A 17,346-nucleotide genomic window follows, 5' to 3' on the forward strand; every position below is an offset into this window, starting at 1 on the left:
GGTGTTAAATTAGAGAAATGAGGGGTGACAGCTATGTGAAGAATAAACAAATTGTTCTTTTTGAGGGCTGGGCTGTCACATCTATTTTATAATTATACGCTTCAAAAGCATATTAAAGATATGGAGAATAATGCATATATTTGAAACTGAGAAAATATAACGCTATTTGGAAACTTTATTGGAAAAGATAGGAATATTTTCGAGAGCTACCAATACACAATCTCACTTTAACAGGGATTAAAAAAAATAAAAATAAAATTGGTATATTCAACTATAATAAACTAATGTTCTAAGGTACAGTATAAAGAAAGTGAATGGAGGAAGAGACTAGCGAGTCAGTGAAGATAATAGCAGAAATTATCCATTTGCTTTTTTCACTGTATAAAATTTTCACTAGTAATTTTTGGTACTTCAGGCATGTACAAAGCATTCTACACCCTTCAAGACTTCTGGCCATATAATGTAAAGAAGGGACAGTTTTGTCCTAAAGAAATGCAATTATAATAAAATAAAGTTAAACATGCATTTCAGCCCATAACATAGTGAACAGCGTGGGGCCATACTGTCCGCTGTATTGTGGGTTACATAATGCAGCCGGGGTGTTTTATCTGGGACTCATCGTTGTCTTTTTACAAAATTTCTTTGTATGTTGCATTTTGTATGGTGGCATTTACTTAATAAAATTAATTACATTACTATTACATAACTGGATGAAAAGGATGGTGAAAAAAAGCTGAGAGTTCAATAAGGTTGAAAAAAAGAGGGGCATCTATCAATAAAAAACATGATGAGAAAAAAGCCCCATCTGAATATAAAAAAAATACAAATAAAATTAGATAAAACAATTACTTTAAAAGGGGCTGTCCAGGATTAGAAATTGCAACTGCTTTTCTTGTCCTAATGCTGTGTGTGGTATTACCGTTCAGCTCTATTTACTTCAATGGGACTGAGCTGCAAACCCACACCCAAACTGAGGACAGGAAAGGTGCTGTTTCTGGACAAAAGCAAATGTGTTTTTCTGTTTCAATGTTTTCATTCAAAATATTTTACAATATACCAAAAAAAAAAACACAAGTAATAATACTTGTGAAAATATGTTTTTCTAATCCTGGAAGACCCCTTTAACTAGGTCTATTAGTAAAGTCATCAGCACTGACTCTCTTTATGCCAATGTTAAGCGCAGACTTCAAAATGTGGTGGAGAATACAATGTTAAAGGTAATTTCATTGTATGTATTTCACATAGAAATGACTTAAGTTAATGAACTATGTACAACAGACATATACATTGTTTTATCCGTGACCAAATAATGACCCATACAGAATGCATGCCCCAGATTAGACCATGTTAACATACTGAACAGCACTACCACAGGACATCTTGTTTTTTTTTAATCCAATTGATTTTTTTTCTAAGTTACATCTGTTTCTGTACTCTGGGATAGGACTACCACCCCAGCTCTCATACAGCCTGTGATCCAGCTTTCTAAGACTCTTCTTCATTATGCAATGATATATAAGAGGGCAATGTAGCTAGACAACCTTTGTGGGAGCTGTAATGGCAACCAGAGTGTTACAAGAAGGATGTAACAAGCAATGAAAATGTATATAAAACCAAATTCATATAACAACTGTAAATCATCAGTTAGTATTACAGTATTAATAGTTATTGTTAAACAAACAAAAAATGTATTTGATTTAAAAAATCAAACGACATAATTAATGAGAAACCTAGACCGCTACTTGCTGGAACCACATCGGCAAGCATTTATTAAAATGTGCCCCTGGCATACGCCACGGAAAAGGATCAGCGTACGCCAGCCGTATCCCCCGCTCACCTGAAGAATGGACGGAGCAAGACAAGGTGGCCTTTACAGGGGACGTGAATTCATCATAGTTTATTCCTGCTTGCAGGTGTAAATCATGGAACAAATCTACACCTGCTCCCAAGCAGTGTAGAATTGTTTCGCAATGCCTGCACCAGGCCTGCTGGATTTACTAAGAGATGTGTGCCTCTGTCCAGGAAACTGGGGGCAGGGCTTTATTTACAGCTGGCATACACGTCATCTTTAGCGAAGAATCCAGGTTCTGTTTGGGACAACTATTGGGTTTGAATATGGAGGCCTTATGACACAACTACTATATTTTCAGGCATGTAAGACGACCCCTGACTTTTAAGAAGATTGTCACCGGTTTGCCTTATACACCAGAAAATGTTAACCCCTGCCTGACCACACCAGGCTTTACCAGCTGGAGCCCTGCTGAGGTCAGGCAGGGGTTAATTGCAGCTAAAGAAAAAAAAACAACAACAATCAACTCACCGTTCCCGTTCCCGTGTGACGTACGCCTAAGCTGTCCCGGGCAGACAAGTGTCTGATCAGAAAAGCTCGGAGACGCTCGGCTGCTGGGAGAACTTCGGGAGAATGACAGAGGCTTTGGGGACTACTAAGGGGGACCAAGAGCTCAGTGATATGTACAGCATATCCTGCAGGAACATGTGTTGCCCATTATGGCAGAGCTTCCAGCTGGCATTTTTCAGCAGGATAATGCTTGCCCTCACACAACGAGGGTTTCCCAGGAAAGTCTGTGCCAGCCTAAAACACTTCCATGGCCTGTCCAGTCACCAGATTTATCACTTAGGCCACATTCACACACCCGTAGTGCAGTCCGTGGCCGCGGACCGCACTACCATATGTGCATCTGTAGTGCTCCGTGTTTCACAGACCACTACGTTCACAAATCATTACCCCAGCGATCCTTGACGCAAAAAACGGTCTGCATTACAACATATCCATTTTTTTTCCGTCTCAGATCGCGGCCCCGTATACACGTACGGACGTGTGAACGGGGGCCATAGGATAACATTGGTTTCATGTTCTGCCCGCAATTGCGGACAGAACCGATGTGTGAATTAGGCCTAAGGGCCATATTACACGGCCCGATCACCTATGTAAACGAGTGCTGATCTGCTAAATCAGTGCTCGTTAACAGAGCCTATTACACGGCTCGTCTATCGTGCAGCAAGGGCTGTGTGTATGTGTGTATGTATGTGTATATATATATATATATATATATATATATATATTTATTTATTTTGTTAGCGATGTCTGTGCAGTCCCTGCCTTTTTAGTGTTACATACTAAAGTTAATAGTTGATATATACTTGACCACACTCTTGGAGCTTCTGCCTTCTCCCTCAGAGTTCTTACTGGCTTCTGTCCGAAGTCACCTTGTCTAAAGTGACAGGCCACTCTGTCAGGCAGAAGCACTAAGAACATGGACAAGAACATACAAACTTTATTATTTTCTTTACACATTCATCAGCTGTTGACGGCGTATCACTATTATACATAGTGATGCATGCCCAGAGGCTGATGATTTTTAGGCAGGACCAAAAGACATGATCAGCAATGATGGTTATCATCGGCTCATTGTTGTCTTTATTACATAGAGCGAAAATCTGCCAAATTGGCCCAGTTCGGCAGATTATCACTCTGTGTAATAGAGCCATAAGTAAGGGTCCATTTACACAGAAAGATTAATTGAAAGATTATCTGCCAAAGATTTGAAGCCAAAGACAGAAACAGATTTTTCCTCTTTTCAAATCCATTCCTGGTCTTGGTTTGAAATCTTTGGCAGATAATCTGTCAGATAATCTTTTTGTGTAAATGGACCCATAGGGGGAGATTTATCAAAGGGTGTAAAATTTAGACTGGTGCAAACTGCCCACAGCAACCAATCACAGCTCCTCTTTCCTTTCAGCACTGCCTAAAGCTGAGCTGTGATTGGTTGCTGTGGCCAGTTTGCACCAGTCTAAATTTTACACCCTTTGATAAATCTCCCCCATAGTCTTTAAAGAACCAGGTTCAGCAACCCACAGGTGTACAGGATCTACAGGCTCAGCTGTAACATCTTTGGGCAAATGTCCTGCAAGATGCCATACGGAACGCTAAAAGCAGAACAACAGGGTACCAGAGCCTCCTTTTGCTTGTACGGTTTCCCCAATACCCTTATCACTTTGATGTAATATTGTGATCACTTACTGTACATGTATCATTATTACATTTACACACAGAGTTTCATTTGATTCCAACAACAACTTCTTAGTACATTATTTTTTGTCAATGGGTGTACTTTAATGCTGCTGCAAATGCACCACATTTGACTATCTAAATAAGGTTTTGCACGTCAAGAAGCAAAACTTATTGCAACAAGGCTCCTCCCCATAAGCCATTTATATACTGATGTTGTTTTATGTGGCAGAGGGGCATTTGAGGCACATCTATCCTAAGATAAAAAAAAAAAAAAGGAATAGAAAGAAAATACTAAAAGGGCAGAATAGATGGACCACTGGTCTCTTTCTGCTGACTATTTCTTATAGGCCCAAATGGCACTGCAACCTTTGTACTACCCATAGCTATACCCTGTTCAGGGTCACCACATGGCTGCTATAATTTACAAATCTGTCAGCATACTCCTCTGTAAGTATTTTCATAAATATCTACTCTAGTCTCCTGTACCAGCTAAAACATTTCCACATTACCCCATAGGTCGGACTGGCTGCAGATAGTAGATACTAAGGAAAGGGTCTAGTGTCCCCCAACAACCACCTTCTGCAAGTTACTGTACTTACTCTTTCAAGCTGTGAAAATGATCTTCTACTTATTTTTTGTGTATATTTCAGCCTATATAATTGCTCTACCAAAAAGAATGCAAATAATTGTTACGTTCTGTTGTCATTGTTCTTGCAAATGAGTTTCTTTTCTCTTTAAAATAATGATAGAAATAGACTTTGCAGCAGTGCCAGTGCATAATACCGCCTTATAATGAGGTGTGTTACAGAATGTGGGCTCTGCTCGGTAATTATTTCAGTCTCACAAATGTAAACCTTCATCTACCATCACTCACCAGCAGCTTGGAGAACCATCTGCAGCGTTGCTTTGGCCTGTTCAGCAGGAGACTAAAAACAAAGACAAAAAGCATATTTACCATACATTATGGTACTAATCAAAGGCATAGTGTTTTATACAGAATACGCAGCACTGAGATAGACCAAAACATCCATAAAAGAACAGATCCCTCCTAATTTCTATGCAATATCCAGGATTTGAAAAGACATTCACTATTAGGCAACCTCCCTTTTTTTTAGCCCCAACCTATGCTGCCACTATTACATTTAATTGTTAGGATGCTATCCAATGTAAATTACTGCACGCCTCTCTTACTAGTATTTATCTGCTGGAAAAGAAAGTCAATAAATCAGGCATAATAGGGGTGAAATATGGCAACATCCTAATTGCATTATTTATTTAGGTGATTTTTTTCCTTTTGAAACTAACATTTGTAAAATTATAAATTCTTTGGAAGGGAGACATTGTTCTTATTAACATTTATATAACTCGTTTCACAAAATTATTAATATAACCAAAACATTACATACCTTCCATAAAACCAGAAAATGACCGATAAAAAACAACTGTACTAAAAGTAGGGCATTATTGGCTGGAAAATAGTTTGGATTTACAATGATATGTTTTTTGTTAACATTCTATAAATTTCTCACTGTGTGTGTCCATATAATTACAAAGAATTCAGAATACTGAAAAGCAGAGGGTACAGAAAAAAAATTACATAAATAATTTTAGTATTATTTATAGAATTCAGATAAACTAAAATTAGCAGGAACAATTGCATTTATGGTACTGCAAAACTTGTAAGCTAAGTTTTTCTTTTGTGTCAAAGTAATACGTGTAACATATACTTACTGCATACCTATAGACTTGCTTTAGACAGAGGGGCGGTACTCTTCTATACCAGTTAAAAACACTGTTAATAACGACTTCTAGGATTGCGTTTGACGTTACCAATTTGTAATCTTGCAGTTCTTTGTGACTTTATAGATAACTGAAGCTGCCCCCCCCCCCCCATAGAACAGGTCTAATGAATTTCTGACACGATTTGATTTTTAGTCTACATTGTTAAAACAAATTACATAATCTATTCTTAAGAGGTAGAAGTTCTAGATCTCAAAAATTCTAGAAGTTTCAAATTTCTAAAATTCTGAATAACACTTCTAGGGGGAGCTTACTGGCTAAATACTGTGCAACACTAGAATACGCTATGGGGATCCAACCAAACTAATCTAGAGCTGGCCCTGGCGTTTTTCTGGAGGCCACATGAAAAATTAATTGCCAGACACTCAGCCTTTAAAGGGGTAGTGTGGCGCTAAACAATTATTCAATAAATAACACACATATACAACTTTGTAATGTATGTTATGTTAGTGAATCGCCCCCTTCCCCGTGTTTCCCCCCCACCCATACCAGACCCGGAAGTGTAGTGCTCTATACAGACCTGCTTCTTGCCAACCCCCGTCCACCATCTTGTGCCAATGATGTCATCTTCGGACGGACGGCCGAACCGCTCCGACCGTCCCTAGTGCCGGCCGCCCACATGTCATCAGCTGCTCAGCCGCGATTGGCTGAGCACAGTTATGCTCAGCCAATCGTGGCTGAGTAGGTGATGACGCGGCAGAGGGCGGCCGGCACTATAGATGGTCGGAGCGGTTCAGCCGTCCGTCCGAAGATGACATCATTGGCACTAGATGGCGGACGGGGTTTGGCAAGAAGCATGTACAGAGCACTACACTTCCGGGTCTGGTGTGGGTTGGGGGGGAAACATGGGGAAGGGGGCGATTCACTAACATAACATACATTACAAAGTTGTATAACTTCGTAATGTGTGTTATTTAGTGAATAATTGTTTAGCGCCGCACTACCCCTTTAAAGAAAAAGCGACGCTCTGGGGCAAAGGTTTCCTAGCACGGTTATCACTGAAGCTTCTTTTTATGATGATTGTCATGGGTTGCAGCGGTCGTAGAGTAAAATAAAGAACTAAGGAATATGCAGTTCATAAACATTAGCACACAACGTGACACACACAAACATATATATATATATATATATATATATATATATATATATATATGTGTGTGTGTGTGTGTGTGTGTTATACAGATGAAAACGCTTTATGGTTGTGTGCTTCTACCAATGTGATGCCTTTTAAGAAAAAAGATGGCTATACTGGAGGAAGAAAAAAAAAAGGGCTGGTGAACACAATGACTGTGAAATAATGTTTAAAAAACAAATTTCCTATAGCCTTGAGATGCCTTTGAAATACTGCAGAGTCCGTGAGCCGTTCAAGAAGTCTTATGTTATAAAAGCTCCAGAAAATATTATATCTTTTTACATAAATATATACATTGCCATCCACATATAAACCATTTTAAAAGTTAAACTTCAAAAGCCAACAGAAAGATATGATAGTACATGTTCTTCATTTGTTTAAAATACTGCCAGCAGAACGCACTTTTTTTCTCCTGGCTTTAATCTAAAGCTTATCTTCATCTATGCTATGGAAATGTTAAAGCAGTTAACCAAAAGTGAAAAACTATATTAAACTGAAGACAGCCATATAAACAAATAAAGATAGGCAATATTAAAACCCAAACACCTCTTTCCAAGCAAAGAAATACGACTAAATATTATAACATACTTTACAGAAAATAAAAAAGCAGCTTGTAATTAGGTGATATGGTACAATAACTATTTGGCCCATCCAGATGTTGGCTAGTATCGCATATTAGTCACTGAATGATTTTTGGCCTAAAGAGCTGTGTAATAGCTCTTTGCCCTGTGACTTGTAGTTTTTATCTACAGTATTTTGGGGTAAATGGGACTTTTTTTTTCCAGATTTACAGTTGTTGTCCAGCTTTACGGTCCTATTACACGGAGCAATTTTTAATGATTAACGACTAACGATAAACGATCGCAAATGAGATTATTTATCGTTAACCTGAAATCATTCACCATATTCCACAGAACAATAGTCGATAGTTACGATCGTTACTACGATCGCTACTAAGATTGTTTGTTCCATCTGATCCCAGCAAAACAATGTGCAATAACGATTAATGATAATTTTAGGTTCAGATCTAAATCAACGATTAACAACATACGAATGATTTTTTGATCATTGCCTGCAATTACACAGAACGAATGTAATAGGGCCTTTACTGTGGTACACTATACTGTTGTCTATGCTTAGCAGCCATTTTCTGTCAGAATGGCACATCAGTGGAAGTTGTGCCGTGGACAGCGGAAGGCAGCCTGGGAGCCAGCAACTGCAGCAGAGCAGGACACGTAGGTAAACGGCACTCTTATGTCCCCAGCAGCCCAGGCAACATAACAGATTTAGTAGTTTACATTGGACAAGCCCTAAAAGTGGTAATATATTTTTTTGTTTTTCATTATTGCCATTTACTGTGTGGGATTAATAACACTATATTTAACCACTTCATGATGGACAATGACGTAGTCATGAAGAGGTGTATTAAGCAGGCTGGATAGCGATTGTGCCATTTAAATGCATAACCAACAGGTAACACCAGTTGGACGTCCAATCAGCATTCCTGCAAAATGAGCGTGGGGTGTCAATCGGTTAATATGGCAGCTGGAGGCCTTTACAAGCCCTCCATGCCTGCCACTGTGATTATTCTAATAGAGTCAAGCAAACTGATAGCGAAGCATTGATCTGTGCAATGCCAATCTAATGGTTGCTTACTGAAAGTTCCCATGCCGTGTGGCTGGGTCAGTACAGACCCCCAAAGATTTAAGCACTTTCGGCTCTCCTGTCCTTATATTGATACATGATGCCGGAAGGTCTGGGATTCCACTGCACAGCTTCACACTCCATAGGGTCTTTAAATCCCAAAGCATAAGAACGGCCTCTAAGTCAATGAAAGTAGTTAAACAGTATATTAGTATTAATTCAATACACAATCTTTTTAGAAACCAAAGCATGCAAACACTTAAATCTGAATGCACAGACCCTATGTTGAATTGCCATTCCTGTTTTAACTATTTAAAGGGAACCTGTCACCCCCCGTGCCGGGGTGACAGGTTCCCGACCCCCCGTTAGAGACCCCTATACTTACCTCATCGCGCCGGGTCCCGCTTCTGAAGATGGTCGGGTCCCGGAGATCTCAGCCGCCGCAGCCCGGCGCGTGCGCTGAGAGATGAGTCCAACACTCATAGAGAATGACGGAGCGCTGGACTCTCCCGTCATTCTCTATGAGTGTTGGACTCATCTCTCAGCGCGCGCGCCGGGCTGCGGCGGCTGAGATCTCCGGGACCCGACCATCTTCAGAAGCGGGACCCGGCGCGATGAGGTAAGTATAGGGGTCTCTAACGGGGGGTCGGGAACCTGTCACCCCGGCATGGGGGGTGACAGGTTCCCTTTAAGACTATAAGCAGGATCTGGAACATGGGTCTCCAAACTGCGACCCTACAGATGTAGCAATACTACATTTCCCATCATACCTATACAGTCAAATCCAAAGCTTTAGCTGTACAGGCATGATGGAAATTGCAGTTTTGCAACAGCTGGAGGCCGCAGTTTGAAAACCAATGATCTAGAAGGCAGATAAAAAGATGATGGAAATATAAAAAATTTTAAATAGCTAAATAAAACTGAAAGGATTCCTAATTCAGATTAAAAATCACAGGTGGCACTTTTTGTTACCTTTTGATTGGGGCTCTGAATGTTGAGACCCCCACGGTTGTTAGATAAGCGTCGCGACAATCGCTTGTCTATAAGCAATCTCTGTCTCTCTGCAGGGGATAGTCTCAACAGACTTGAAGAACGTCTACTGTAGTGAGGTGGGGGTATAGACTCAGACTCATCAAAACTTTTGACATTTCTCTTGACCCAGGGATTTACCCTCTTCCTGAGCATATAAATAAAAACCTTGCTGCCCACACAACTCTGGGAAACCACTGTTGAGACATCAAATGCACATAACAGCCAGCCAATCTTCTTTACTGATTGTAAATAGACCTATAATGTACCTATAAAAATGTTTACATTCTCATAAATTGAAACCCTTTAAGACCAGTCATGCCTTTAAAAGGAACTCTGCCCTTAGATGAAAGACTGCTGTGTCAAAAGCACATGGCTTCTGCCCAAGCTGCCGAATCCTCTCAGTAGACCCAAGCCAGTGTCCAGGCTGACCGGAGCTGCTGAAACCCCCCATGACTACAGTTAAACAAAATAAACCCAGTTATTTCTGCTAGTTTTACGTAAAGGGAAAAAAAACAGGTTCCCCTGGTGACAGATGACCATGGAGGGTTCTGGCAGATACAACCCCAACTGCAAACAGTGCACTGTGAATAGTAAAAATGCACCACTACAAGGATGAACAACTATATATTTCTCCTTTTTAGCGGTCATATACCATTTTTAGATTATTTCCAAGTATGTATATATATATATATATATATATATATATATATATATATTCGATATTCGTACGAATATCCCACGAATATTCAATCCCATCAAAGTCTATGGGAACAAGTATTCGATTAGTGAAAAACATCTATTTGACCATTTGGAGGGTAAAACCGGAAGCTGGGGGATTTGAACGCTTATCGAATATTTATCGAATATTCGGGGGATATTCATACGCATATCGAATATTCGAATATCTCACTATTCGATCGAATATCTATTTGATCGAACAGTATTCGCTCCTCACTAGTATCTATTAAACAGATGTCTGTGACGCTGACAGAGATGATATATAATTTTTTTTTAAGGATTCTGGTGTACGGAACAGTGAAGTCTATTGTATTATTAAATAAAATTAGATTTGTGTGATAAACTGACTAGAGATGAGCTAATTTACAGTAACAATGAAGCAAAGCACTTCATTATCTCTGCAATCTGCTCATCAGCCTGCTGCCTTTTTTTAATTCACTGACGCTCCGGGTGCTGGGAAAAGCTGGATCCAGTCCTAGAAACTTCTCCCAGTTTGCCAGGACTGGATTCAGCTTTTCCAGGCACCCAGGGAGTAGCGGCACAGAGCGGCAGCAAGTTAAAAGGCAGCAGGCTGATAAGCAGATTGCAGAGATAAAGCGATTTGCTTCAATATTCCTGTAAATTCACTCATCTCTAATACTGACAAATAGCAACTTAACAAAAGACACCTATGGAAACACTTAAGAGTGTAAAATGGGATCTTTCCCTAACATTTACTATAAAATATTAGGCAAAAATGTGATGATAATTGGGCCTAAAGCGGTGAGGACCCCTTTAAGTACATTACTAAATTCTATGGGGGTCTCTTTAGGATGGACAAATACATAAAGTACCTTTCAAGTGTTGTTGTCATGCAAAGAAATACAATTTTTCAATGATATGCAGCACAGACCTTCATTGCTAGCTACTTCAACTGGGTTTCAGATATGTGCAAAAAAAAAATTACAGTAAAGCCGGAAAACACAATTTACAAAGCTACAAAACCTCAGCGATTTAATAAAATCAGTTATATCTGCACATCACATGCAGTTTCACAAAATCTTTAACATGGTACAAGGGTCACTGAGTGTGTAAAATAAAATCCAATAAAAGGGATATAAATTCTATTTCATATATAAAAATACACCAGAGGCAAATCCTGTTCAGTGGAAATGATTACCCTGTTAAAATGCCACATATATTTTACATATGCGCACACAAATCCGATAGAGCAGAGATCATTCTATTGTGAAAACCAAAAGCCATGTCACCAATTTGCATATACACCTAAATGATTAAAACTGCACTCACACAAGCTGTCAAGAGACAGGTAAAAATGTGATATAATGCTGGGTATTACTATTATTTTATCTACAGATATGATTAAACTGTCCAGACATTACATCTCCACACTAAAAAAAATATACAAATGTATTTACATGCCTACAAGTCATCTAAATACAGTTCAACTGTGTATAGATCAATACTGAAGAGACAGACAAGACATAAAAAGTGTGCAGAAAAAAGAAAGGGCCAATGGCAAGCCATCAGCTGTGGTGCTGGCTTTTGCCACCTGGGACAAATGGGTTTGGTGTAATTTTCCTCTTGCACACGCTTCCTATGACGCTTGGGCCGTTCACGACCACCTTGTTGTTTATAATGCAATCCCCGTCACTCCATGTACATTCTTGTAGTTTATTATAGATATAATAAAAAATTCTTATAACTATCCCCTTATAACTGGACAGCATAATTCAGGGCTCCAGATGGCGACCAAAATGGTCGCCAATGCGACTGACTTTTTGCAAATGGCGCCCAGATTTATTAATCTGGGCGCCATTTGCGACTGGCCCCGGCGGCGGCGGCGCGCTGTCTCTTTAAGATGCGCCGCTGATGCGCGGCTGCCGGGGGTGTCCCATCCTATCCCCGGCAGCGCGGCGCATCAGTGAGCTGCCTGGGGCCCTGACTTCCGGCACAGGAAGCGCACGTCAGAGACGCTTCCTGTGTCAGAAGTCACAGCCCCAGCGTACAGAGAGCTCACTGACGCGCCGCGCTGCCGGGGATAGGAAGGGACACCGCCGGCAGCCGCGCATCAGCCGGGGACAGCGCCTTAAGAACAAGAGGATCGCCGGGGGAGCGGGTTGTCAGGTGAGTTTGTGTGTTTGTTTTTTTTTTAAATATTGCTTAGCATAGAGGAAATGGGGGGGGGGCATCTATAATGGGGGGAAGAGAAGGGGGGGCATCTATAATGGGGGGAGAAGAGGGGCCATCTTCAAGGGGGGGAGAGGGGGCCATCTATAAGGGGGGGAGAAGAGGGGGCATCTATAATGGGGGGGGGGAGAGGGGGCATCTATAAGGTGAGGGGGTATCTATAAGGGGGGGAGAAGAGGGGGCATCTATAATGGGGGGGGAGAGGGGGCATCTATAAGGTGAGGGGGTATCTATAAGGGGGGGGAGAAGAGGGGGCATCTATAATGGGGGGGGAGAAGAGGGGGTATCTATAATGGGGGGAGAAGAGGGGGCATCTATAATGGGGGGAGAAGAGGGGGTATCTATAATGGGGGGGAGAAGAGGGGGTATCTATAATGGGGGGGAGAAGAGGGGGTATCTATAATGGGGGGGAGGAGGGGGCATCTATAATGGGGGGGAGGAGGGGGCATCTATAATGGGGGGGGGGGAGAGGGGGCATCTATAAGGTGAGGGGGAATCTATAAGGGGGGGAGAAGAGGGGGCATCTATAATGGGGGGGAGAAGAGGGGTATCTATAATGGGGGGGAGGAGGGGGCATCTATAATGGGGGGGAGGAGGGGGCATCTATAATGGGGGGGGAGAGGGGGCATCTATAAGGTGAGGGGGAATCTATAAGGGGGGGAGAAGAGGGGGCATCTATAATGGGGGGGAGAAGAGGGGGTATCTATAATGGGGGGAGAAGAGGGGGTATCTATAATGGGGGGAGAAGAGGGGGTATCTATAATGGGGGGAGAAGAGGGGGTATCTATAATGGGGGGGAGAAGAGGGGGTATCTATAATGGGGGGAGAGGGGGCCATCTATAAGGGGAGGGGGTATCTATAAGGGGGGGAGAAGAGGGGGCATCTATAATGGGGGGAGGAGGGGGCATCTATAATGGGGGGGAGAAGAGGGGGTATCTATAATGGGGGGGAGGAGGGGGCATCTATAATGGGGGGGAGGAGGGGGCATCTATAAGTGTAGGGCAAACTGGCTGCAGACACTGGGAGATAGATATATGCACAATTATTATTATCAGGGCCCCTCAGGTGTCTGTATTGTAGGGGGTCACTTGCATTAGTCACTAGGTGAGAGATATATCTATCTATATACACATCTTGTGGGGGGGTCACTATGGCTGCAGTCATAAGTCTAGCTCAGTATGTATAGACTGTTGCAAGCTTTTAAAGGGAACCTGTCACCCCCCGTGACGGGGTGACAGGCTCCCAACCCCCCGTTAGAACCCCCTATACTCACCTCATCGCGCCGGGTCCCGCTTCTGAAGATGGTCGGGTCACGGAGATCTCAGCCGCTGCAGCCCGGCGCGCACACTGAGAGATGAGTCCAACGCTCATAGAGAATGACGGAGCGCTGGACTCTCCCGTCATTCTCTATGAGCGTTGGACTCATCTCTCAGCGCACGCCGGGCTGCAGCGGCTGAGATCTCCGTGACCCGACCATCTTCAGAAGCGGGACCCGGCGCCATGAGGTGAATATAGGGGGCTCTAACGGGGGGTTGGGAGCCTGTCACCCCGGCACGGGGGTCGACAGGTTCCCTTTAAGTTCAAGTTCAGAAGAGTAAGCCTCATTAAAAGGCTAGCCAAGTGAGGCTGAAGTACTGAGTCAGACTGTATATGGTTGTCAAGTTGCAAGTTTCCATGTTGAACGTTTTCAAACTAAGAAAAGAAAGAATCTAAAGGAGGAGGAGGAGGCTGCGGCCTCTGCACACAGTAAGTCCCATGTAACATAACATTAATTTTACATGGTTTAAAATGTTGGCGACCAAATATTCTATTTGGCGCCTACATTTTTCAGGTTAGGAGCCAATGGCTCCTAGGTAAATTTTTTAGTCTGGAGCCCTGTAATTATTTATTGTCCCTAAATAGAGATGAGCGAACTCAAGCATGTGCCATTTGATTACTGGTGGCTGAAATAGTTGGATGCAACCCTACTGCTTCCAACTTCTTGAGCCATGGGTAATAAGATGCCATACGATTGAGTTCAGACTAACCTGAGTGCATTCAAATTCACTCATCTTTATCCCTAAGCTGTTTCAGGGATGATCCTAACCTGTTTGAGGGTACCATTACAAGAGACAGAAATGTTGCACATATAAAGGTGCAGATTAGTTGTGAATGTGCCGTATCTGTGGTATGTTGGGTGCTGGGGTTTGAGTGCCAGGGCTGATTTTAAAGGGGTTATCCAGCGAAAATATTTTTCTTTCAAATCAACTGGTGTCAGAAACTGGACAGTTCCTGTCTCGGCCAGAGATGTCAGCAGAGAGCACTGTGTCAGATTGAAAATAAAACAACATTTCATGCAAGACATACAGCAGCTGATAAGTATGGGAAGACTTGAGACTTTTTAATAGAAGTAAATTACAAATCTATATAAACTTTCAGTTGATTTGAAAGAAAGATTTTTGCTGGACAACCCCTTTAAGTTCCAGTCTGGCCCTGACTATATGCTCTGAAACATGTGCTGAGGGTTCCCGTAGGCTTCTTCCTAGCCTGCGGGCTTAAATGTTGATGGCAAACAAGAAAAGAGGTTATCACGCCATCAGTGGGAAGGGGAAAAGCCGAACGAGACAATCCAGGAGACTGAAAGCCCCATTCCTGGCTGGTTTTTAAACTGATGATTTTTTTTTTTTTATAACAGCAGCACTTCAGAAAGAACTATAGACTGTTTTTAGCAAAGGAGTCTGTTCCTGTATATTACCTTCCATGTCTCCAAAAAAGAACCCTCCCTTCCAGGCAGCATGAAACTGAAGACAGGTTCCCTTTAATGTAATGATAATGAACATGGATGATCCTTCCTTTATCTTCTGTATAAGTAATCTGAAGTGTCACCGTCATTCAAACTTTCAGGGTGCATTAACACTTACAGGATCTGCAGTAGATCTGCAGCAGACTAGATGGCCAGGATTAGATTTGCTTTCAATCTGCAACTTCAAATCTGCGCCATCAAATCTGCTGCAGATTCTGAAGGCAGATTTTTAGACTTGTGCTGGTCGAAAAAAAAAAAACAGACTAAACACAGGAATTCCGGCCAGTACAGAGAGTCACAGCTCAATGTGTCCATCAGTCACATGACTGCCTTCTCTGTGAGCGCTCAGATGGCCTGGGATACATAGGACTTCCTGCGTTCAGAATCTGGGAAAAAAAAGTCTAAACACATTGCTGTGTTTTCCATGATAACTACAAAAAAAAAGTCAATGTTCCATCAGGTACATCGCTTTAAGTTTTTTACATGAATAGACTGGTGCTGGCACGGGGATACCATTGCTGCGATTCGTTTTTTTGAACCGCTGCCCAGTTCCCGCGCATAGCGCTGCTCTGTTTCCTAGCATTGGCCCGGCATGAAGCACTGGCTATGGGCCCACCGGCCCCCAGTGTGACGATCTACCCTCCCCTCTATGACGCAGCTCCATTGATTCTAATGGAGCCACGTCACAGAGGGGAGATCATTACACTGGGGGCTTGTGGGTCTGCCCCTAGTGTTTCATGCTGTGCAGATGCCCGAGCATCCATGCGCCAATCAATTCATGTAAAATCGATGGTACACTCACTTTAATATCATGAACTTTAAAAAAATATCATGTCTTTACAAAATGCATCATTCATAATATAATATATTATTTATTTGTATAATAGTACATTATTAAACTAATAATACATAACTTATTTCATGACAGCGACCATTTTACAACTGAAAGTGAACCTAGTAAGGTATAAAAATACATAATTGGAAAGAACAGTTACCCATATCATCAAGTTATGGTGGCAATAAACAGTACAGAACATGGCAAAAACCGTAGACAAACACTAAAATATATTAATAGTATTAAAGTGCACACAAGCAAATACAGTAGATATTATGGGAATGGAATAGAACCTTTTACTTGTCCAAAGGTTCAGCAATACAGCCCATGGTGTGAGGGTAAGGATTTACATATATCACAGCTTTCATTGAATAGTAATGTATGTCAAAATACATGAGCTTTAATGGAAGCCTGCAGTCACGTGTGCCCATGTGCATGAGCAGTAAACGTGTTGAATGGCGCCGCTCTTCTTGACATGTTTTCTTAACAATTAACATGGTAAAGTGAGAGCTCTCGCTCACACAGCTTCCCTAAGTAAACAGGCACTTGTTGCTGATCTATCAGCAGCCCTTAACTTCTTGAGAGCTCGAGTCAACAGCTACTTATCTCAACCCAAGCAAATCCTGTTTCCTCTTCCAGACATGGAGAAAGAATGCATATTTTCTTAAGAGAATTTTCAGTTCAGAGCATTAAAACCATTCTAAATTTGTACAAATGAACCCTGTGCCTATTGTTTTATCCTTAGATTTCCTTAAAGGGACATTCTAATGATTAAGCGTATGTGTTATTCTTTCAGCTATAGGGAGAGCCTTGTAGTCTAGGTTTCCTTTCCTCATTGTTCTATTATTGTACACAGGATCACAATGCAATCTGACTGTGTGTGTGTATATATATATATATATATATATATATATATATATATATATATATACACACACACACACACACACTACTGATAGATAGATATATTTTTTTCCATTAATATAAACAGCACAGTAGAGCAAACAAGCTGTGACCCAGACCATCAATGAACGTGATGGACCCTATTGACTATACGCTGTCTTTTGGGTTTCAATCATGGTGACCAGCATTTTAGTGGGGCAGTCTTAGCACATGGTTTCTTTATCACAAACAATGTTTACAGCTGCAGTGCAAACTAA

The 17,346-nt window shown here is 41.6% G+C and overlaps 1 protein-coding gene across 1 annotated transcript in view; it reads right to left on the reverse strand.

The window, feature by feature from the left end:
• RSRC1 (arginine and serine rich coiled-coil 1) overlaps positions 1-17,346 on the reverse strand; it is a 227,261-nt gene that overhangs the window by 96,197 nt on the left and 113,718 nt on the right. Inside the window, exon 6 of the mRNA XM_069973849.1 lies at positions 4,908-4,959. Within this exon, the coding sequence (XP_069829950.1) occupies positions 4,908-4,959 (52 nt within the window). The remainder of the gene's footprint in view (positions 1-4,907; positions 4,960-17,346) is intronic.

The sequence above is a fragment of the Dendropsophus ebraccatus genome, chromosome 6, assembly GCF_027789765.1.
Source record: "Dendropsophus ebraccatus isolate aDenEbr1 chromosome 6, aDenEbr1.pat, whole genome shotgun sequence".
Taxonomy (NCBI): domain Eukaryota; kingdom Metazoa; phylum Chordata; class Amphibia; order Anura; family Hylidae; genus Dendropsophus; species Dendropsophus ebraccatus.